The sequence below is a fragment of the Beta vulgaris genome, chromosome 8 (genome assembly GCF_026745355.1).
Source record: "Beta vulgaris subsp. vulgaris cultivar EL10 chromosome 8, EL10.2, whole genome shotgun sequence".
NCBI lineage: Eukaryota > Viridiplantae > Streptophyta > Magnoliopsida > Caryophyllales > Amaranthaceae > Beta > Beta vulgaris.
In genome coordinates, this window is record NC_079209.1 from 61,872,463 (window position 1) to 61,895,167 (window position 22,705).

The 22,705-nt window shown below is 38.0% G+C and overlaps 1 protein-coding gene across 2 annotated transcripts; it reads right to left on the reverse strand.

Annotated features, from left to right (window-relative positions):
* Nucleotides 1-259: 259 nt before the first annotated feature.
* LOC104902435 (uncharacterized) lies at nt 260-21,110 on the reverse strand. 2 transcript variants are annotated; one of them, XM_010690216.4, is made up of 9 exons: nt 20,493-21,108; nt 20,263-20,387; nt 18,136-18,236; nt 16,495-16,690; nt 16,284-16,376; nt 9,853-9,912; nt 9,693-9,767; nt 7,820-7,900; nt 260-784 (listed from the first exon to the last, which is right to left on the reverse strand). In XM_010690216.4, exons 1-9 carry the CDS (start codon nt 20,575-20,577, stop codon nt 413-415), a joined length of 1,188 nt encoding a protein of 395 aa, XP_010688518.1. In that variant the 5' UTR covers nt 20,578-21,108; the 3' UTR covers nt 260-412. The 2 variants fall into 2 exon arrangements, with proteins under 2 accessions (XP_010688518.1, XP_010688520.1); XM_010690218.4 differs by lacking the exon at nt 16,284-16,376 and having other exon boundaries at nt 20,493-21,110.
* Between the last annotated feature and the right edge of the window lie 1,595 nt (nt 21,111-22,705).

The window sequence follows — 22,705 nt, forward strand, 5'->3', positions numbered from 1 at the left end:
TTTAAGTTGAATAGAACGCACCCAATGAGTCCATTTCTAATAGTTCCAACATATTGCACAAAAGCTAAGTTTCTCCCTTCTTTCTCAAGAGACAAATCTTTGAAGCTGGTTAATAAGATCAGCATCACAATAATTTTGTGTACACAGATTGTTTTCAGGTTTGGTCTCATGCCAATTTCAAATTATCGACAAAATGTATAACAAATTATGGAAAATACAAATTCATGGCATGATATGCCAAATTGAACAATTCGATGAGTTCACGTAAATTGACTATCTAGATTACTTCATATTCCTTTATGTTGATTTCGACGATGCCATGTGCCCATGTAGCATCAAAAAGTGTCGGCTTATAAAAGCTAGTGAGAGAAACTTAAAAGAAAACCTGATTAATATCATTACAATGAGCTAATTATGCAAGTTTGTCCTTCCATATAGTGTAATTGCATCTACTTCGATTACCTCCAGGAAGACTGGAAACGGGCGATACACTGTCTACAACAACATCGCCTTTACAATCCATTATATAAGATATGTCTAAGCCTTCCAAAATAAGATGATAAACCACAAGACTAGGATCACAGTTTTTGGTTACAAGATCAAAGGCTTCTTCACCTTCACAGTATTCTGCATATGGAGAAACATCAACTTCTTCAATGTTTCCTGCGGTCAGTAGGGTTTTATGAGGCCGATGTCTCTGTGATGATGATCGTATGTCCCATGAAAGAACCTGCTCAATCAATTTCTTCACCTCACCAGGTGATGAATACAAACTACTTTTTTCCTGACAATAGATGAATTAGCAAGTTAATCACATTGTAAAACAGGACACTCAAAATCATCCAAACAACATTATTTATTATCGTTTCTCATGAACAATTAATCCTTGACAAACAATATGTCATCCATGTATAGCTCCAACTTCCAAGTCTCCAAGATAATTCCAACCATGTTCAGAGACTGCTTGAGCAAAACTTCTGTGGGATGTATAGCTTCATTTATTCTTTAATGGGGAAATATGAGATGAATTTACTTGCAACCAAATTAATGTCATATACATATTTTTTTTAATGATAACTATATACATGTTTCACAGTAGATGAACTTTTTGATTGTAGACATGTGAGGTGAGCATAATCAACATTAGAGTTGTCAAATAGGTCGTCATTTTTTCGTGTTTGTTTTATTTACTAATCGTGTTAAAAAGCCCCACACGAACCCCACCCATTCAAAGTGTTGATCTATTTAACCTATTTATTAAAAATACCTAGACAAAGTAAATAGTAAATTGATTGTATGTCCAATATTTATCGATTTATTGCTTATTAGAAAGATTTAAAGAATTCATTAATGTTTTGCCAACTTATACCCTAAATGGTGCTAAAATGTTAAATTTTCATATATGTAGGCTTAACTTTACAGCTAAGAAACTAAAAAACAAAAGACTATACACCTATACAAAAGCAGCACATGATCCTAGGAAGATACATGTGAGTGACTTATCCTTTGTATTAAAAATTCCTAGAAAAAGTTAATAGTAAGTTGATTTTTATGATAAATATTAATCGATTTATGGTTTATTAGAAAGATTAAAGAATTCATTAATGTTTTGCCAACTAATACCCTAAATGGTGCTAAAATGTTAAATTTTCATATATGTAGGCTTAACTTTACAGCTAAGAAACTAAAAAATGAAAGATATACACCTATACAAAAGCAGCACATGATCCTAGGAAGTAGGAAGATATATGTCACTTATCCTATGAAGTCAGGTGCACATAACAAGTTGTGCAGCCTACATTACACCATTATATACTTCATTTTCTCTACCCCGGGGCTTGTCTTTCGAAAGCCGCGGACGAGTGCGAAGGGCTTGTTCACCTGCACCAGGTCCCCGGAACATCCGTTCACGGCAAGTAACGAGTACGCACTCAGAAAGCCGCGCAAGCGGTTAGCAAAGGGTTTGCCTTTGGTCAGTAAGGAGGCTAGTGTATTAGTGGATGGTAACCCTAGGACCATCTGTTCATGGTAAGTAACGGATATGTCTTTCGAAAGCCGCGCAAGCGGTCGGTAGGGGGGCTTGCCTTTCGAAAGTCATGTTGTGTCAGTAATGGGGCCCCCTATCGTTTTGGTGAGATGGTGATCCTAACTAAACATCAGTTGATGGCCATCTTCAAGCAGGACTTGAGGAGGAAGACACAAAGAATATGATGCTGCCTAGGACACAAGAGATTTGTCATGATATCAGCTATTTGAGAAGCAGATCTGATGAAATGAGTAGAAAGGAATCCTTGCTTCAAAGTGATCTCTCACATAATAGTAGTCCACCTTCAAATGTTTAGTCCATAAAAGATAGGACAAGTGGTGAGGTGCCTTGTTGTCACAATGAAGTGGAATGGGTTCAGGAATAGAGCAAAGTAGGTCTTCTAGAACACCATCCACCCATACAATTTCAGAGGTGGTTTGCGACATACTTCTTCCAAGAGATCAAACATTCTCCAAAATAGATGGACCATCCTATTAGGGACTAGCACTGAAAGCACAGTCCCTCCGATCACAAAAGCTTGTGATTCTAAGCTCTCCATTGGAGGGATAGAATAACCCCTAATCTTCTATGCCCTGCAGATATCTTACCACATGAATGACTGCATTTGAATATGAAATTCTGGAACAGCTCATAAGGTGGCTGAGTAGTTGAACTGAGTTGGAAATGTTAGGCCTACTCAGATTCAAACATATGCTTCACGATCTTCTATGATGTCTCCTTCATCTGTGGAGAGCTTAATATGTTGAGGAAAAGGAGACTTACAGGGTGTACCGAGAGACTTGTAGGGTATGCAATTGATAAGACCAATGTCTTTTACAGTTTCCTTCACATACTTCCTCTTATTCACCAGTGTCCTTATCACTTCTTGCTATTTCTTATCCTAGAAACATTCTCATTTTTATCTAGATCTTTAGTAGTGAATTCATCACCCAGCTCTGCTATGCATGCACTGTCATTACCTGTAATCAACAGGTCATCTACATATACTAAAATGCACACATCTTACCATTTTCTTATTTGCAAAACATAGAATAATCCCTTTTTGATTGAGTGAATTTTCTCTGCTTAAGAAATTTAGTAAGTTAAGGGTTCCATTGCCTTGAAGCTTGCTTCAATCCATACAAACTCTTCCTCAATTTGCAAACCTTCCCAATTGGAGCTTTTTACATCCTTGAGGAGCCTTCATATATAGATCCTCATCTAGATATCCATGCAAAAAAGCATTGCTTTTATATCTAGTTAATGTTTTGGCCATATAGTAGTAAGTGATATCATCAATCTGACACTGGCAAACCTGGCTAGAGGAGAAAATGTTTGTTTGTAGTTTTTACCCTTCATCTGCTTGTCTCCCGCGGCAACCAACCTAGCCTTCAATTTCTCTACATTCCCATCTTTGTTGAGTTTAACCTTGTAAATCCACTTGCTATCTAAGTAGCTTTCTTGTCTCCATCCATTCCCATGTTTCATTTTTTATTAAGGCTTCTAACTCTTCTTCCATTGCCTTGTTCCATCCTGCATCTTTACAAGCACATTCTATCTGTTTCATTGCATTATTCAAACAAGTAAAGTATTCACAGAACTTGAAGCTTTCACATGGTCTGTGCGAGTATTTCCAGGGAGCTCGTATTCAAAATCCCGTAGTTTAGAAGAGATTTTTCTCTTTTTTTTTTCTAACTTGCATCTCACTTTGGTCAAAATGAGTCTTTGTATCCTGCTGTGGACTATCTTCCACATTCAGTTCCTCATTGATCTCTTGTTCCATCATATCGTCTTCTAAAAATTTCCACAATTGCTGTTAGCCTGTTCTACTAGCATATATGTTATCTTGTCTCATGCCTTCCTTTTCAACTAAAGAAATTTCATTCATCACAATATTCATATTACTTTGCTCATCCAGTGTCAACAAGAAAGGATAAACATTTTCCTTGAATACATCCTCTCTACTCCCGAAAATTCTCTTTCTTTCCAAGTCATAATTCATAATTCATAATTCCTTCAAATTTATCTCCCTTCTTGTCATTGCTGCTAGCATAGCATAAGCAGCCTATGATTTTTAAAAGACATCAATCTTTCATAAGGAGTCCCTCAACCTATTAAAACACTTAGAAGACAGTTTATAAGTGTGTTGCACCTCGAATACACTCTTCCCAAAGGTATTTAGGTAGGCAAGCATGAATTATGATGGACCTAGCCGTCTCCAGAAGAAACTTATGTTTCCTTTCCACTCTACCGTTATGCTGGGGAACTCCAGGTACACTTTTCTGATGAATGATCTCTTTCTTGCTGAAAAGAGAATCACACTCTTTCCTCACTTTTTCGGTGCCATTGGCACTCCTCACTGGTTTAACCTTGCAGTCAAATTGGTTTTAGGCAAGAGCTAAAAATCTTTCAACCAGATCCTTCACTTCATCTTTGGTTTTTAGCAAATGTGTCCAAGTAGTCCTATAAATATCTACTATAGTTAGGAAATATCTACCTCCTAATATGTTTGGAACCTTGTAAGGTCCCCATAAGTCAGATGAATCAACTTAAATATATTGTTAGCCATATTTTGACTGGTAGGAAAGGGGAATCTATGATGCTTGGCGATGCAACATGTATCACAGTCAAAACTCTTTACATTTTTGCAATCCCAAAAACTTAAATGTTTTAGCTTAGACAATGAACCATGACCTAGCCTGGCATGTATAACATTTAAGTTTACATTACTACTTCCTCCGTTTCAAATTGCTCGCTACACTTTCTATTTAGGAAAGTTTCATATTATTTGCTACACTTCTTTTTTCCCCTTATATGGTAAGTTCTAAGCTATAAATTTACCAAACTACCCTTACTAAAAATATTAGACAACACTTCATTATACCTAACCATAAAAAATTCATTTACAAACAAAAACCCACCACCCATCCCAAGCTTTTCCCCCAAACATTATCAACAACTCAACCCCTTCTCTCTCCTACATTATCCCAACCCCTATGTCTCTCCTCTCGCCACCACTACCACCATCAAACTCTTTTTCTATTTCTCTCTTTTCACTCTCACCCACCACCACTTTCTCTCTCCTCTCTCTACCACCACCCACCTCTTTCTCAACCTCTTCACCTCACTCTCTCTCCTCTTCACACCACCACCATCTTCACGCCACCACATCGGCCACCTCAACCGCCACCACCGCCGTGCACCTCGACGCTCATCCTCTTCACCTCTCCTCTCTACTCGCAATGTTTACCACCACCACCCATTTTTCTCTCCTCCAACACCACCCACCTCTTTCTCTCCATTCTCTACCACCACCCACTTTGACAACCACCACACCGAAATTCGACCACCACACCACCTTAATTATGTAATTAACCACCCCCAAAATTCTAGATGTGGGTTTGAACTTTGAATTAGTGGGTTTAGAACTTAGAACCACCATCCTTCTCTCTCCTTTCATTATCTTCATCATATTTTTCTTCAGAGTATTAAGGAACTTTTTTCAACACACCTTCTGTCATCTGTTTGTGTGTTTCAATTTGTTAAACAAGGTGATAAGCCCTGTTAACAATAGGTGAAGAGTACATTGAAAGAATGTTTCCTCTTACATTCTCATACTTCTCACTTAGCCCCATCAAGAAGTCATTCAACCTGTTTCCCTCCAGCATCTCCAGCATCTCTTTCTCAATGACACAAGTGCATTTGAGCATTGCACCACAGCTAAACTCAGGCATAGTTTCTAAGTCATTCAATTGATCCCAGTCTTCTCTCAGCTTACAATAGTAATCACAAACTGACATTTCATTTTGTTCTAAGCCACTAAGCTCTTTCTTTAACTTATAAATTTGTGGTGCATTGCTCTGAGCATATCTGAGCAATTTCTTCCCATAAGAGTCTTAGCTGACTTGCAGATTCATCAAACTAGCAACAATATTTTCTTTCAAAGATTTCAAAATCCAAGATCTAACAATGTTATTATTCCTATCCCGCTTGAAATAGTCTACTGATTCTGGCTTTGGTCTAGGCAGTCTTCCATTAATAAAGCCTAGTTTGTTTTTAGATGCTAATCCCATTGTAACACTCCTACTCAAGTTTAGATAGTTATCTCCATTGAAGATCATTGCTCCAACTTGCAGAGGTAGTTGTTTGCAGAAGAAAGGTGGTAAGGATCATGGTATCTGCTACCTCCTCCTCTTTCTCTGCTTCCTTTCCAGCCATCTCACAGTTGTAATGAAGGCTTCAGACTTTGAAAAATTAAAAATTTATACTCTCTAAGATCTTATAGACCTTGCTGCTTTGATACCATGAAGAAAGTTTAGCACCTTCAGATTACTAAAATCATTAACAGATATGGGCTAACTACCCAGGTTTTTTGTTCCTTTCTCTATTGAATATGGCTGCGCCTTTTGTGTGTGTTACAACCTAATTTCTGCCTCCAGCAGCTACTATACCTCTCTATGTATATACTTCTATGTAGGGTTAACTTTACAGCTAAGAAACTAAAAGACAAAAGACTATACACCTAGCAGCACATGATCCTGGGAAGATACATGTGACTTACCCTATGAAGTCAAGTGCACATAACAAGTTGTGCAGCCTACATTACACCATTATGTGCTTCATATTATCTTTACCATGCTTATATCAGTAAGGACAAGGAAAAGATATTGAGCAGACAGATAAATGTATGGAAATATCTCCTGGAGATGATACAGCAAACGTTCATGTCACATTCATGAAAAAAGGGCAATGATAGGCACTGCATAATGTTCAGAATTCGCCGCAACAATATAGGACACCAAAACCTTTTCGGCACCATGTCAGATGCTAGTCGAAATTGACAAAAAGGTCATCAACTTTAGTGTTTTGTTTCTCTGGAGCATAAATAATCCTTGACTACATCGTCTCCATCAAGGAGATGAACCATTATGCCAGTATTTGACATCCATGAAGATAAGGTAATAGGTTGGAAGATTCTAGTTCTTGCTCAATATAAAGGCCTGGGAGATCATTGGTTCTGAGGTATGTGCAGCCATTCAGGATTTGTTCATTACTAGGACATTGTTGAAGAGCAATAATGCCACAGAAATCAATCCATTTCCATGTAGTGAGATCCTCAGGATCTTGAGCATTACTGCAACGAAGCTAAGGTACTCATGATGTTACCACAGCAATCACTCCAGTCCTTTTCTGACACTTGAAAGAGTGTGCTAATATACTAATCATGATTGCTTACTGGTAAGACTCCGCATTTCTAAAACTCCCTCTATATTAATACATCTATAGTCGGTATTATTGAGTGTTCTAACTAGAAAAGGTCAAGGTACACATAGACCCAAAATTGGTACAGGTTTAGTTCCTTGCAAATATTTTCAGCTGATATGGGGTAAGAATTGAAGAGTAACCTTGAAGATACTCTTTCGTCGATTTCATTTTAATGACAATGCAATCAAGAAATATGAAGACCAAACTGTAAAATGTTCAGAATTTTGATATAATGCATTTGACAGATATCCACAATTAAATTACTGAGTCTGTGATATCTTAATCAACACTAACAAGAAGATCTGATGGAGACTATCCCAATAACTTTATGATGGTTTAAGACACAATCTCCACAAATTTGTTAAAAGCTAATCAACACGGCAATAGTAGACGTTGATCTACTACTCAGTTCATGAACTAAGAAGAATAATACGAAATCCCAGATGTCACAGCTTACTATTCAAAAGAAAAGCAATCACATTAAGCACCAACGTAGGACTAGAGAACTTGTAGGGATAAAGAAGTTACCACTAACTCCCAACAAATTGCAAGAGCCGAGTGAAAACCGTCAGAGAAGGTAACAGAAGCTACAGTTAACAAGTTGTCTTCCTGCAAGATCAAGAAAAGGAATAAGGACAGTTCTGATCATGTAATCAATGCCAAACTTCATATGAGGATACCAGAACGGACGCATAAATCAATTCCATATCTTTCTTATGCCTCTGATACTTCAAAGCCAGTTCATAAACTACAGTCAGAACAAAGGCAATTGCATCTTTACATAATCAAAGCAATCATATACACTTCCTCCATTCCTTTTTAAGTGACTAACTTCCCTTGTTTGGAAATGTCACAATAAGTGACTGTTTCTCTAAACGGCAAAAAAGTGGTCCCAACTTCGGTTATTTAATTGTTTCACCTACTTATTTCATTCAATACTTAAATTTGATTGGTTAAACAAGTGGTCCCAACTTTTTCTCTCTACCCTCCTTGGTTTTCCCCGAGTTTCTCTCTCAGACACTTAAATAGAAACGGAGGAAGTACAAAACAAACAATTTATTGAACAACACGCATTTAGTTTACAGCAGGGACAAGCAGAAGACAAAACGTAGAAGAACTGACAAGTGAGAACACAGCACATTTAGTTTACAACAGGGACAAGTAGAAGACAAAAGGTAGGAAAACTGACAGGTGACAACAAACCTAGGAAAAGTTCACAAAATTCTTCCATTTAGTTATAAATGACTTACATGCAAGAACTCAATTCCCCAACTGGTGCACCAATATTAAATTATTGACCCAATCCGTTTAGTCCTTTTAGAGATACTTTACGCTAAAGGATTCTATTAAGGAGCAAAGGGACCAATAAACGGGCAATGATAGGGGGTAATGTAGGGATGGGAAAGGAAGTGATGATTTTTAGAACATAATGGAGAAATCTACTACCACAATTTGGAGTATCTTATTACTCTTTGAGGGGATAGCCGGATAGGGGAAGCTATTACACCCATTTGCAAGTAGTCTTATTACCCTTCCTAACAGCTTAAATGTTGTTTATCGCTCATAGTAACTCCAGAAATTAATATTAGCTCCTAATCTATTCCCCAGAATGGCCTCAAAGAGTCAAAGTAGACTACAAAACAAAAGAAAAACCTCACAGGATATGAATCTTAACTTTATTGCAGAACAAAGGCATTCAAAATGAATATGTCTACAAAAAAGCAAGCCCACACGTTCTGCATAGATCTACTTCAGATTACACAGGATCTATATGAAAATCATGGACCGATTAAGGAAAAAATGTATTATTAAGTAAGCGAAGGAAAACAACATGGCAAAGCAAGCATTGATAAAGGAAAGGAACCAGTAATGAAAATACAAAATATCAGATGTCAACATATATGACTAATCTTAATCAGCCACACATTTTTGCTTTTATTTATTTTATTTGGGAGGTTAGAAGCCCACATGTTGCAAGCCTGCCATATGCAGCTTGAACTGTCAGCAACCACTACAATTACCATGAAGGAGCAAGATTAAGAGATAAACAGCGAAAATTTCAATGACCAGGAGACGTGGTGGATGAGGCATTGACAGGTGATCTCATATTGTAATGCCCAGTCCCTACCATCTTTCTCCACACTGATAAACTGGGACCTTTTTTTTCCTCACGTATGCCTAAAAACAAACGAATTATGATTGAATGGGGAAGCCCCCATCGATTTCTTAGAGGGTGAAATCATTTTATTATACCTGAATTGACACAAGAAAAGAAAAGAGAAGAAAATTCTGGGATAAGGATTTAAACAGAACAAAGAACCAAAGCAGGGACAGATGATCATATATATAGTTCACAATTCCTCTTCAAGCATGCATTGCTAAACAGCCAGAGAAAATGTACCTTAACCCATTCTGGCACCTTCGATTTTTGGATACTGTCGCAATATGGAAGATAAGGCTTCACATCAAGGACTGGCTGTTAGCAGATTTAGAAATATAACTTCATGTCATACTTGAAGTCATCACAGGCTTGGCAAGAATGTGAGGAATAAAACACTTACTGTCCCATCAACCAAATCCACACCAGAAAGTAAAATCATGTGCCCTTGAACTGCCTCAACCTGGAAAAAGAAAAATGGTTACTGCCTAGAATTAGCGTGCTCTTGTTCAGTCAACTACTGTTCCATGCAGGATTCATTCATGTAAAATTAGAAGGCGTGCAGGTATGATCTAACTATTTCATACTACCAAGAGTATCATGTTTGTTGCCTTGCCTTGATATTTCAGGAACATTAGGAAGTTTCTTGGACCTAGTAGGGATGCTAAAAACAAAGGAAAAGGAACCATTTAATTTTTGCTCCAGGAGACTTGTTTTCAAAATTCACTTCAACACCTCTTTGGTCAGTAAAAAACTGAAAACATGCAACAAATTAACCTTGCCCTCCCATTGTGCTGACCTATCGCAGACGTGGCAAGAAAGGTGTCAAGGAAAAGGGAGAGAATTAACGGTAACCTGGGAGAAATTCAGAGAATGTCAGAGCATATTCAAAGCATATCCAGAGTCAAAGAAAATAATGAGCTGTAGGATGAGGTGTGAGAATTAACGGTAACCTGGGAGAAATTCAGAGAATGTCAGAGCATATTCAAAGAATATCCAGAGTCAAAGAAAATAATGAGATGTAGGATGAGGTGTCCTGTGAGGTGTCCTTTTCACATGTTATTAGGAGAATGAAAGCTGTAGCTATATATAGAGGCTAGATGGTAGTAGTATGGTATCCAGAAATTGAGAGTAGTTTTCATACTAATTTGGGAGAATCTTGGCCTCTCGAAAGCCTTGAGGTAGTTTGTAATCCTTTGTTTGTTCTATCAAATAGACCTCAGCTCTCTGTGAGTTTTCTCTCATAATTGAGGAAGAAGAATTCTGCCATTGTTATCTGCTTGTGTGTGTGCAGGACCCTGCAACACACCAGGGGGCTAGACCTGTTATACGATTCACTTATTCCAGGAGAAACAAGAGGGCTAATTAAGTCATTTGTTAAATGCTGAATTCTTATATTAGTAAATATACGAAAATAGAAATATGCTGTCAGAAAAGTTGTTAGGTGGTTATAGATCCTATTCTAGAAGGTGGTACAGTTGTATAAATAAACAATGAGGTAAGCAGAAGAAGGTATCCAGAAATACAGAGAGAGAAACACATTAGGGAGAGAACTCAGCCCTCTCGAACGGTTGAGAGTTGTAATTGAATTTCCTGCTGTCAATACAACTATTATCCTGTTACTGATCTTGCTGTGTTAATTGTCCAGTCAAGTTCATAGCAAACTTGGTATCAGAGCAGGCACGATATACTCACGGGAATGGCCGGATCTTCACAGAGGCTTGACAATCTCGAGTCAGAATTAGCCAACCTTCGAGCTACCATTACGGGCGAAGTTACCACCGCCATTAGTAATGTAGCGAAGGGTTTGCAACATCTTACTGCCAGTTTGGAAAGAATGAACTCACAATTCCACGACGAGTTGCGAGCCAACACAGTGCGAATGGAGGAAGGATTGGAGCATTCTAAGGAGCAGACAAATGTCTTGGCAGCCCAGATGAAAGGACAGATGGAGAAATTGCAGACTGAACTTAGAATGGCACGAGAAGAATTTACCCCACCCTCTGGAGAAGATGAAGGGGATCTGGAGGAGAGAGAATCGCCTCACTATATTAGTCCAGGAAGAGGAAGTTTCTACACTAAAGGTGGCGCATTTGGTAGAACGGGCGAAGAGAGAGGAGGAAGTTATGGGGGATCCGGTTGGAAGCATAAAAAGTTAGATCTACCTCTTTTTGAAGGTACCAACCAAGATGGTTGGATTTTGCGTGCACAACGGTATTTCAAATTTTAGCGGTTGTTGGAGGAGGAGAAGATGGAAGCTGCTATGGTGGCATTGGAAGGAGATGCACTCCTTTGGTTTCAATGGGAACATGCTCGGAGACCCCTAACCCGGTGGGAGGAGATGAAGAATCTGATCTTGAGACAATTCCGGCCGATTGCATCTGGAAGCCTCCACGAACAGTGGTTGGCTTTGAAACAGGTGGGTACAGTGATAGAGTATAAACGGAGATTTATTGAACTAATGGCCCCTCTGGTGGGAGTTCCAAAAGAAATCGCAAAAGGTCACTTCATAAATGGGCTCAATGAAGAATTAAGGGCTGAAGTTTGTTTACATGGGCCCAAGAGTGTGGACCAGGCTATGGATGTAGCAATAAAAGCTGAAGATAAAATGAAATGGACCCTACAGAGACGTTCTGGGTCGGGTTCAAAACGATTTCACTCTTCTAATTCATTTAACTCCGCACCATCCAGCCAAGCGTTGGTTAATTCCTCCAAACCCATCTACCCATCTGCAAAATTCCAGGGAGAAATAAGAAGATTGAGCGAAAGAGAACTTCAGTTAAAGAAAGAGAAGGGACTCTGTTATCGTTGTGATGACAAGTGGGCCCTGGCCACCGTTGCAAGAGGAAGGAATTAAGTGTGCTGCTCACGGCTGACGAAGACGGTTTCACGGAGTTAGAGTAGGATCCATCATCACCAGACCTAACCCAGAGGTAACTCAACCTGAAATTTCTTGCAATTCTGTTATGGGGCTTACAAGCCCTAAAACTATGAAAATGGTAGGCACCATACTAGGGCAAGAGGTGATTGTTATGGTAGACCCTGGTGCTACCCATACTTTTATCTCTACTCAAACTATAGAGAAATTGGGAATTGTAGTAACTCCTACACATGCTTTTGGGGTATCTTTGGGTACAGGTGAAACTGTTCAAGGTACTGGAGAATGTTTGGGGGTGGTGTTGGAGATACAAGGTTTGACAATAGTGGAAGATTACCTGCCATTACCTCTGGGTAATTCGGATCTGATTTTGGGCATTTCATGGTTGGAGAAATTGGGCACTATGGCCACCAATTGGAAAACTCAAATTCCGAGATTCCAGTTGGGAGACCACACTTACACTGTAAGAGGGGACCCTAGCTTGGGAAGAACCAAATCTTCTTGAAGGCTATGTTGAGAACATTAAGAAAGGAGAAACAGGGTATCTTGGTGGAATGTAATTTGTTGCACGGGGAACCAGAATCAAGTGACAAAAATATGATGGCTAATGTTCCTGAATTTTTGCAAGGCACACTGCAACAATTCCAGCATGTAATTGAGTTACCAGTGGGGTTACCACCTCTACGAGGTCATGAACATGGGATTACACTCAAGGAAGGAACTGACCCAATAAGCCTCAGACCTTATAGATTTCCCCAAACCCAGAAAGATGAAGTTGAAAAGCTCTTCAGCGACATGCTACAAGCCCACATCATTCAACCCTCCCAAAGCCCTTTTTCCAGCCCCGTTTTACTGGTTAAAAAAAAAGATGGTTTGTGGCGTTTCTGTGTGGATTACAGAGCCCTAAACAAGGTGACCATATCGCATAAGTATCCAATCCCCATAATAGATGAGCTTCTTGATGAGTTAGGAGGCGCCACTGTCTTTACCAAACTGGATTTAAAGTCTGGTTATCACCAAATAAGAATGAAGAAGGAGGATGTGCGAAAGAATTATGAGTGGCTAGTGATGCCTTTTGGGCTCACTGACACACCTGCCACCTTCCAAGCCCTGATGAACAATGTTTTGAGGCCCTTTCTTAGGAAGTTCGTATTGGTCTTCTTCGACGATATTCTGGTGTACAGTAAGAATAAAGAGCAACATACGGAGCATTTACGGACTGTTTTGGAGGTGTTGGCTCATCATCACCTTTATGCCAACGGTAAGAAGTGTGACTTTGGCAGATCTGAAGTGGAATACTTAGGCCAGGTTATCTCCAGCAATGGTGTAGCAGTACATTAGAGCAAGATTGAGGCTATGGTGCACTGGCCTTTTTCAAATAACCTCAAAGAACTCAGAGGATTCTTGGGATTATCAGGGTATTACAGAAAATTCATCAAGGGATATGCTACAATAGCCCATCCTCTCACGGATCAGCTGAAGAAGGAGAATTTCGGGTGGAGTTCAGAAGCCACTCAGGCCTTTAATACTCTTAAGACGGCCATGACAAAGGCTCACATTCTTAAAATGCCAAACTTTTCCCAGCCTTTTACGGTGGAAACGGATGCATCGAGGAATGGCTTAGGAGCAGTTTTGACTCAAGAGGGGAACCCTATTGCATATTTCAGCAAGGTTCTAGGGCAACGAGCTCGTTTGAAGTCCATCTACGAGAAACAATTTATGGCGATTGTCCTGGCTGTGGTAAAGTGGAGACACTACCTCCTTGTAGAAAATTCCATGTGAAGATCGATCAACAAAACCTGAAATTTCTCCTAGAACAGCGGGAGGTAGGTACTGATAACCAGAAGTGGGTACGCAAGCTCATGGGATTTCATTTTGACATATGCTACAGGCCCGGGTCTTCCAACACAGTTGCTGACGCCCTTTCAAGAGAATTTGCTGTGGAGTTAGGTACAGCAACTGCCACCTACTGTGTTGACTGGACAGCCTTGCAAGCTGCCATCAACCAGGATCCCTTCATATCCCAACTCAAAGCAGATATACAGAGGTAGAGGTTTTACAGTGGACTTGGACACCCTGAGGTATAAAGGCAGGTTGGTAATCCCTCATCAATCTCCTGTTGTGATGACCTTGCTGACAGAATATCATGATTCACCAGTAGGGGGGCATGCCGGGGAATTTAAAACCTACCAGAAATTAGCCCATGAGTGGTACTGGATAGGTATGAGGAAGTCTGTGTCTACCTATGTTAAATCTTGCAATATGTGCCAGCAACAAAAACACCTCACGCTCCAACCTGCCGGGTTATTACAACCTCTCCCCATTCCTACCCGGATTTGGGAGGACATCTCCATGGATTTTATAGAGGGCCTTCTGAAGTCATAGAGTTATGACTCTATACTTCTGGTGGTAGAACGACTATCCAAGTACGCACACTTCTTGGGATTGAAACACCCTTTTACTGCTCACTCTGTAGCACATCTCTTCATTAAAGAGATAGTCCGACTACATGGTTTCCCCTCCACCATAGTAACTGACAGAGATAAGATATTCATGAGTATCTTCTGGAAGGAATTATTCAAGATGCAAGGTACTTCCCTGCACAGGAGTAGTGCCTACCACCCACATAGCGATGGTCAAACGGAAGTTGTTAATAAAAGTCTCGAGACGTACCTTCGGTGCTTCATTCAGGGCAAGCCTAGAACTTGGTCCAATGGCTACCTTGGGCAGAATTTTGGTACAACTCTTCCACTCATATGTCCACCAATAGTACCCCTTTTAAGGCTGTTTATGGGCGAGACCCTCCTCATTTAACAAGGTATGAACCTGAGAGCACTGCAGTCCATACTTTAGAAGAGTCATTACTGGAAAGAGATGCAATTATAGATGATCTCAAGGCTCACTTAGCTCGGGCACAACAAAGAATGAAGCATAAGGAGGATCAGAACAGGAGAGAACTGGAGTTTCAGGTGGGAGATCTAGTCTATTTAAAATTGCAACCTTATTGCCAGAGTTCCTTGGCTAAACGCCCTAGTGACAAACTTGCCCCGAGATATTATGGCCCTTATGAGATCATAGAACGGATTGGGTTGGTGGCCTATAAGCTACAACTGCCATCTTCTGCTCGCATTCACAATGTTTTCCACATCTCTCAATTGAAGAAAGCCATAGGGGCCGCTCCAGCATCTGCCAATATCCCTGCCGCACTCACTTCTGAACTGGTTCTGGCTGCTGAACCAGAGACCTTACTAGCAGTTAAAAGCTCATCTCAACCTCCCATCAGACCTCTGGAAGTACTCATCAAGTGGAAGGGGTTGCCCGACTTCGATGCTACGTGGGAAGACTATCACTCCATGCTCCACCTTTTTCCTTCCTTTCACCTTGAGGACAAGGTGGCTGTTTGGGCAGGGGGTAATGCAACACACCAGGGGGCTAGACCTGTTATACGATTCACTTATTCCAGGAGAAACAAGAGGGCTAATTAAGTCATTTGTTAAATGCTGAATTCTTATATTAGTAAATATACGAAAATAGAAATATGCTGTCAGAAAAGTTGTTAGGTGGTTATAGATCCTATTCTAGAAGGTGGTACTGTTGTATAAATAAAGAATGAGGTGAGCAGAAGAAGGTATCCAGAAATACAGAGTGAGAAACACATTAGGGAGAGAACTCAGCCCTCTCGAACGGTTGAGAGTTGTAATTGAATTTCCTGCTGTCAATACAACTATTATCCTGTCACTGATCTTGCTGTGTTAATTGTCCAGTCAAGTTCACAGCAGACCCTTAATTTGTTACAAAACAATACTCTTTTAATTATGCATATTCCATCCTTGTATGTATTATTCCTGACAAAATATTCAGGTAGTTGTCCTCAGCAGCATTCATATTTTAAGCCTATATGTTATTCATGGCCCTCTTGATTAATTATAACTACCTCAAAATGGAAAAATACTTGCCTTAGCAACCGTTAAACCAATAGGACACGGGCGATGGGGGGTTCTTGTTGCAAATACTCCCTTTTTTCCACCTTTTAGTCTTGGTACCCTCACCTAATCATTCATAGAACAATTTTCCATATGTATTGGGGGATTGAGACATAAAAAAACAAAGGCACATCAATTAAAAATAGTATATAATCACCATAACTTATGCATAACTTATCCGAACCTTGGCCTTGATCTTTGATCTGGAAGGTTCTAACCATAACTTATCCAAATCGGTATTTAAATGGAATATGTATATGATCCAAATATGAGAATACTCTTCAAGACCTTCCAAGGATGTCGGAGGAACCCTCATCGGGTCAAACATCAAACATGCTCGAGCAAGTGGCACCAACAAAGGTTGTCTGGGAGTGCCGTTCCTACATGGTATTAGAACTGGTAGTTAATAATTAGATAAACTAAGAGTAAGCCAAAAGATCCAGTTTTCAGTACATTGTTCTCATGAGTTATGCGATTACTAAATCACCAGTTAAATAGAAAAATGAATGGAAAAGGAGGGTCTACATATCAAATAGTAAAATCAACTCAAAAGTCAAAAGGCTGTAATGTAATATCTTCCTCATCTAATAGTCCAATCCTCAGGCAAGCATAAATCATTATTTGATGAATAGCCCAGCTCATATAGTGAAATGCAAAGCCTCATCAAGCACAATTGTACAAACGCATATAGACCACCAACCAGGTAACCATTATCTTCATTTAGTAAGCCATGCTATACAGATTTACAATTACGACTCCAGAATATTCATATAAACACTAAGCCTTCCCAATTGACTGCGAAAAAGAGCCTACCATCCACAAAGCATGGTTCAAAGAACGAAAATATAAGAAGCAGCAGAAAGGCAAACAGCAAGATCAATGAAATATTTACAGGAAGAATCCCACACTACGGTTGATAACCTGGTTATATTTTCATCTACCAACTAGAGACATGCATAACAACTTTCTTAGTGATGGTCTGATGGAACCTGTGAATGAACTTTTTTTAGGTTAATTATACAACTCTGATACAACAAGGAAAATAACTTTTCCAAACATTTTCCTTAGCTCGTTGAATTCACTCAACCTCAAAGCAGCATGCTAGTTGATCTGACACAGTTTTACTTTGATCATAGGTGGTGCTTTATGGAATCATGAGTAACTGTATCAACAATTACAAACACTCTTAAATTGCTAAAAGTATGGCTCCTTTTGCTCTTGTAACATAATGTAGCACATTTTTTGCTTCAAAGTTTATTGTCTGGTAAAATATGAAATACAAGTCTATGGAAAACAATCTCTTACTTTATCTAAGTACATGAACAACAAAACAAGTAAATCAAACTCTCTTCACTTGCTAAAATTTATTGCTCCTTTTGCACTTGTACCATTTAGCACACATTTTGCTACAAAGTTCACCAGCTGTTGAATAATGATGTATGAGTCTATGTAAAGCAACATCTTGCTTTACCTAAGTAAATGAGCAATAAGACAGCAACAAAGTAAATTGCAGACAATATTAAGTCCATGTACAATTTCTTTCAGATAGAGGCTCATTATCTCAGTCACAATAATTGGCCAGAAGAATAGCTATTGAACCAGATTAGATCATTCAATCATTGTTCCAATTTCCAGAACATAACTCATATATTTTCAAGTTGGCAATTTCTATAGCACTATAGATTTTATAACACAAATATGATGAGGCAAGCATGGTTGCATTTATTATTATAATTTTGTCTCCTTCAAAAATTTATACAAACTAGTCACACATCAATTTTACACATCCTCAAATACTATTTCATAGCCCAGCACCCTATAGTACCTGGTCGAAAAGCAAGATTGGACTGTACCAATTGGAATTATGGGATAAGATGTTGGCACCAGATCATCTTGCTTCTGTTGCAGCAATGCTTTTCTCAAACCCTAGAAATATATCAGATGAAACATCAACAACCTCATGCCTTAAGAGAAAGAGATATTCAACGAACATTCTATTTGTCAATCATTATGACATAATGTCGTAAAGAAAAATGATTTTTTTTTTTTGGTACAAGGATCGCATTTAGGCTAAGATGTAGAAAAATATGTTCATACTAATTTCCGAAAGAATCTAACTTGCAAGAGTTAACAAGAGCAAGGAAAACTAGACCCCTTTTCAGATATAAAGCTATTAGAATCATAATTAGAGCATGTTTGGTTCAATAATTTTGCGCTCCAAGAAATAGATTCAGTTATTTATATCCTTAATCCCTTTCTTCTTGCTTAGTTCAATCCCTCCTCAATCCATTACTTTTATTTGGTGGTAAAGAATTCCTCTAGTTTGTTACCTCTGATTCCTCCTCTAAGTAACAAAATCCATTTCTTGGTGGTGATGGTCACCATTCTCTATTTATTCAATGACTTGAACCAAACACCCAATAAAGGTAACAATCTTTGTTACCGTCTTTTCCATTCCATAATTTGAACTTTGAACCAAACAAACACTTAATAGCTCTGTTTGGCTAGTGTTCACAAATAGTGGTAATGGTAATGCATTGTAGTATAAATTTGTAAAGAAAATCCTATATCATTATCCACGGGCCATGGTAATAGTATCCCCAAATATCTATCTTTTTCCTAAAATTTTATTACCATTCATTACCACTTGGGAAAGTGGTATTTTGAAAATTCTATTGTGCTTCGAGGAGCATGGTGCACATGTGCACCCACTAAAATGAGTAAATGTTCTATTTCAATGAATGTTCGTTTTAAGCATATTTTTCGGCGAAAAAATATGTTCTATTTTTCGTGAAAATTGTTTCTATTATCACTAAGCAAATGTTCTATTCCAATAAATGTTCGTTTTAAGCATATTTTTCAGCAAAAATATATGTACTATTATCTGTGAAAATTGTTCAGTTTTCAACAAGTAAATGTTCTATTTCATTGAATATTCGTTTTAAGCTTATTTTTCAGAAAATTATGTCCTATTTTATGTGAAAATTGTTCTATTTTCGATAAGCAAATGTTCTATTTTAAAAAATGTTCGTTTCCAGCTTATTTTTCAATAAAAAATATTTTCTATTTTTTCCGTGAAAATATGTTCTATGTTTGATGAGCAAATGTTCTATTTAAGTAATTAAATTATGGTAATGTTCCACTTCAGTAAAATGTTCATTTTTGTGACTGAATTCCGGTAATGTTCCAATTTAATAGTAAAATGTTTGTTTTCATAAGTGGACTCTTATAATGTTCCACTTCAACCATCAAATATTCGTTTTCACAAGTGATTTCTTGTAATGTTTCACTTCAATAGTAAAGGAAAACTCATGTTTTGTCATGAAATTTGGTATTGATATTACAATTTCTTTACAAATTTACACTAAATTACACTAGCATTAGCACCTTCTAAATACATGCAACATCAGAAATTTTGCGCTACTCAAATACTAACTTTGACCATATCTCAAAGCTAATATATAAATACAAATGATATCATCTACTTCCTCGATTCCTCCGTAACAAAGTAGATGTTACACTTTCTAAATATGGTTATAGCAATATAGATGTTACACTTTTTAAATATGATTACAACAAAATAGATGTTACACTTTCTTTTTAGCCAACAATCTCTCTCTATCTATCTCCTATCACATGAGTCCCCTTTTTTTCTTTCTCTCTATCTTTCTCCTGTTCAAAAAATTGCCTAGAAAAGTGTTTCTGATAGTGTAACATCTATTTTGTTATGGAGTACGTAATATATTCTTTGATTAGTCTTAAAATGTATTTACAAAATATAATTTTTTAAAAGTTTTACTAATCAATAACTTGGAAACCGAGGAAGGACTATGATGAACATCCGACCCGTTTGTTTCAAGTACTAAACAGATGATGTTGCTATCCTAAACAAATTTCTTCACTAAACAGCTGTAGGCATTATCTGAATTTCTGAAAGTTTAGAGTAAGTAACCTGTTGAGCTTTAATGCGGCCTTGTCGTTCAGCGGCACATTTATCAAGAGAAGCTCTAAGGGATATCTCCAGGTCTCGAACTTTTGATTCCACGGCTTGCCATTTCTTCACCAGTAAGTAATAAGCTGCTCAAATTCGAAAAGTGCCACAAAAAAAATTGTCAGTCAAATTACATAAGATGATGTCAAAGATGCAATCTTGGAAAAAGAGAGAGAGACAGAGAGAAGCACCAGTAATGGCTGCAAAAGTGAAGATTAAGGTGAAGGTGGTGGTGGGTAGCCATTCGAAGTGTGATGTTGCTATGGACCCGCCCATGAACACAATGGTTCACGGGTTAGAAAGATGAAAATGAATTATGAAAGAAAATTTGAGGATAATTTGGTTTAAACTACCTTTTCTATAAACTATCTTCTCTAATTATTATTTTTATTTAACTACGTTTCTTATCTGCAAATTTTATACACAATGATTTCGTCCCTTTTGTGGGATCTACACTCGATTTCTCCCTGTTTTCTTACATCTTCCACTTGATTTTTCTGCAATTACGTACACCCTTTTATCAAACTTCAAAGACAATTAGCCAAAAGTCTTAAAATTAGTCTTCAAAACTTATGAATTGGGCTTTTGGTTACATTTCAGTACAAACTCTAGTTCTTTGTCTATTTTAGCTACTCAAGGTAATATTTAAGTTTCACTTTCGGAAATTAGGGTTTTTGCAAATTGAATTTTTTTTATTTAAAAAAAGAGCATTTTTATGAAATTAGGGCTTTCAATTCAAATGGAATCATGCTTACTCGGATATATATGGAGTGAATGATATTCTTTTCTAATGTACTAGAGGAGGATGACATTGTATTATAGAAAAGAATTACTCATTTGCTAAATGCCGCCCTAAATTTTCCTGCTAACGCCCTATATAAATACATATACATGTACTTATACTTTAACACTCAATATCCCACTCTCTTTCACCCTCCCTCACTCTCCATCACTACATCTCTTTCATCAACAAGGATCTCCCATCAAAAACTCCGGCAATTTTTCCGACAATAATAAATCCGGCGACAATAATTCCGACTAATTTTCCGGCCACATTATTGCATTATTAATATTAATGAAATTTTATAATTCTTTTAATACACAAAAATCGGACTATATTGACTTTAAAAAAAAAGTGTCCATGCACCTAAATTAGGTGCCCGAACCTGTGGTCAGGCGCCCAACCATAGGTACAAGCACCTAAATTAGGTGCCTGACCACAAATGTGGACTATGACTGGCAATGGGTCGGCTGGATTTTGGTTGAGATCTATAAATAGATATCCATTTTTTTATATTTTGAAACACTTCTTATATGTATAATATAAAGGGAAAAGAATTTTTTTCTTGAATAATGCAAAAGTGGGTTTTAATTTCCAAAATATGCCAAAAAGAAAATACCCTACGTACCGTCTATGTAGGACGACATGCGAGATTTTTTTTTTCTTAAAACCGCTACTTAAAGTAGTTAACCCTTTTTTTTTTTAAAAGTAAACCGCTACTTCAAATAGCGGTTCATTAATCAAATAGTGGTTTACTGAAATCTCCAACTCCAGAGTTTGATATGTGCTTGCAATATTTTGCCCAGGTAAACCGCTACTCAGGGTAGCGGTTTATATATATAAATCGCTACTTTGAGTAGCGGTTTACGTGGGCAAAAATAAAAACAAAAAAAATAGTTTATCGCGTGCCATCCTACGTGGACGGTACGCAAGGAATTTTTTTTTTGAGCATATTTTCGGAATTAAAACCCACTTTTGCATTATTCAAGGAAAAAATTCGAGAGAAAATAATCAATTTTGAAAGTGGGTCAAAATATAGAAAAATAGATGTTATTTATAGATCTTAAAAAGATAGAACTATTGGTGAAATTTTTATTTTTTTTTAATTTGTATTTTTTAAGTTATTCATATTACAAAACTTAAATTATAAAAAAGGAAAAATTGATTCTAATAATCCAACCTTTGGGTCGTTCGCTCAAAATCATCCAACCTTTTAATTATTATTTAATAATCCAACCTTTTATCCCAATTCGCTCATAATGCACCGTGAGACCGGTAACTTGTTGAAATGGTAATAATTTTTTTTCATTTTCCCCTTTAATCTCTCTTCCTCCCTCCCTCCTTCCCCTGCCTCACCAGTCATGAAAAACCCCCCACCCCCCACCCCCTACTCATGATCTCCACCCTAACCCCACTCCTTGTTCACGATACCTGCCCCACCCCCACCCCTTTGCGAACAACCCCTGCTCGTTGAGAAGACGGGAAGATGGTGTTGTGTTTGGCAGGTTGTGAAGGTGGTGAAGGTGGCTGGTATATGCGCCGGCGAGTGGTTGCAGATGTGGTGAGATGACAGAGGAGGGGGTGACACCTGGGGGTTGGTTGAGAGGCATGAGATGCCGCTGG

What these genes read in the sequence shown, in the direction of transcription:
- LOC104902435 (XM_010690216.4), bottom strand. Translation starts at nt 20,577, where the DNA reads ATGGGCGGGTCCATAGCAACATCACACTTCGAATGGCTACCCACCACC. An exon ending in CACTTTTGCAGCCATTACTG is followed by an intron (nt 20,388 to 20,492) that starts GTGCTTCTCTCT and finishes GAATTTGAGCAG; the next exon opens with CTTATTACTTACTGGTGAAG. An exon ending in CAATTTGTTGGGAGTTAGTG is followed by an intron (nt 785 to 7,819) that starts GTAACTTCTTTA and finishes ATCTATTGTCAG; the next exon opens with GAAAAAAGTAGTTTGTATTC.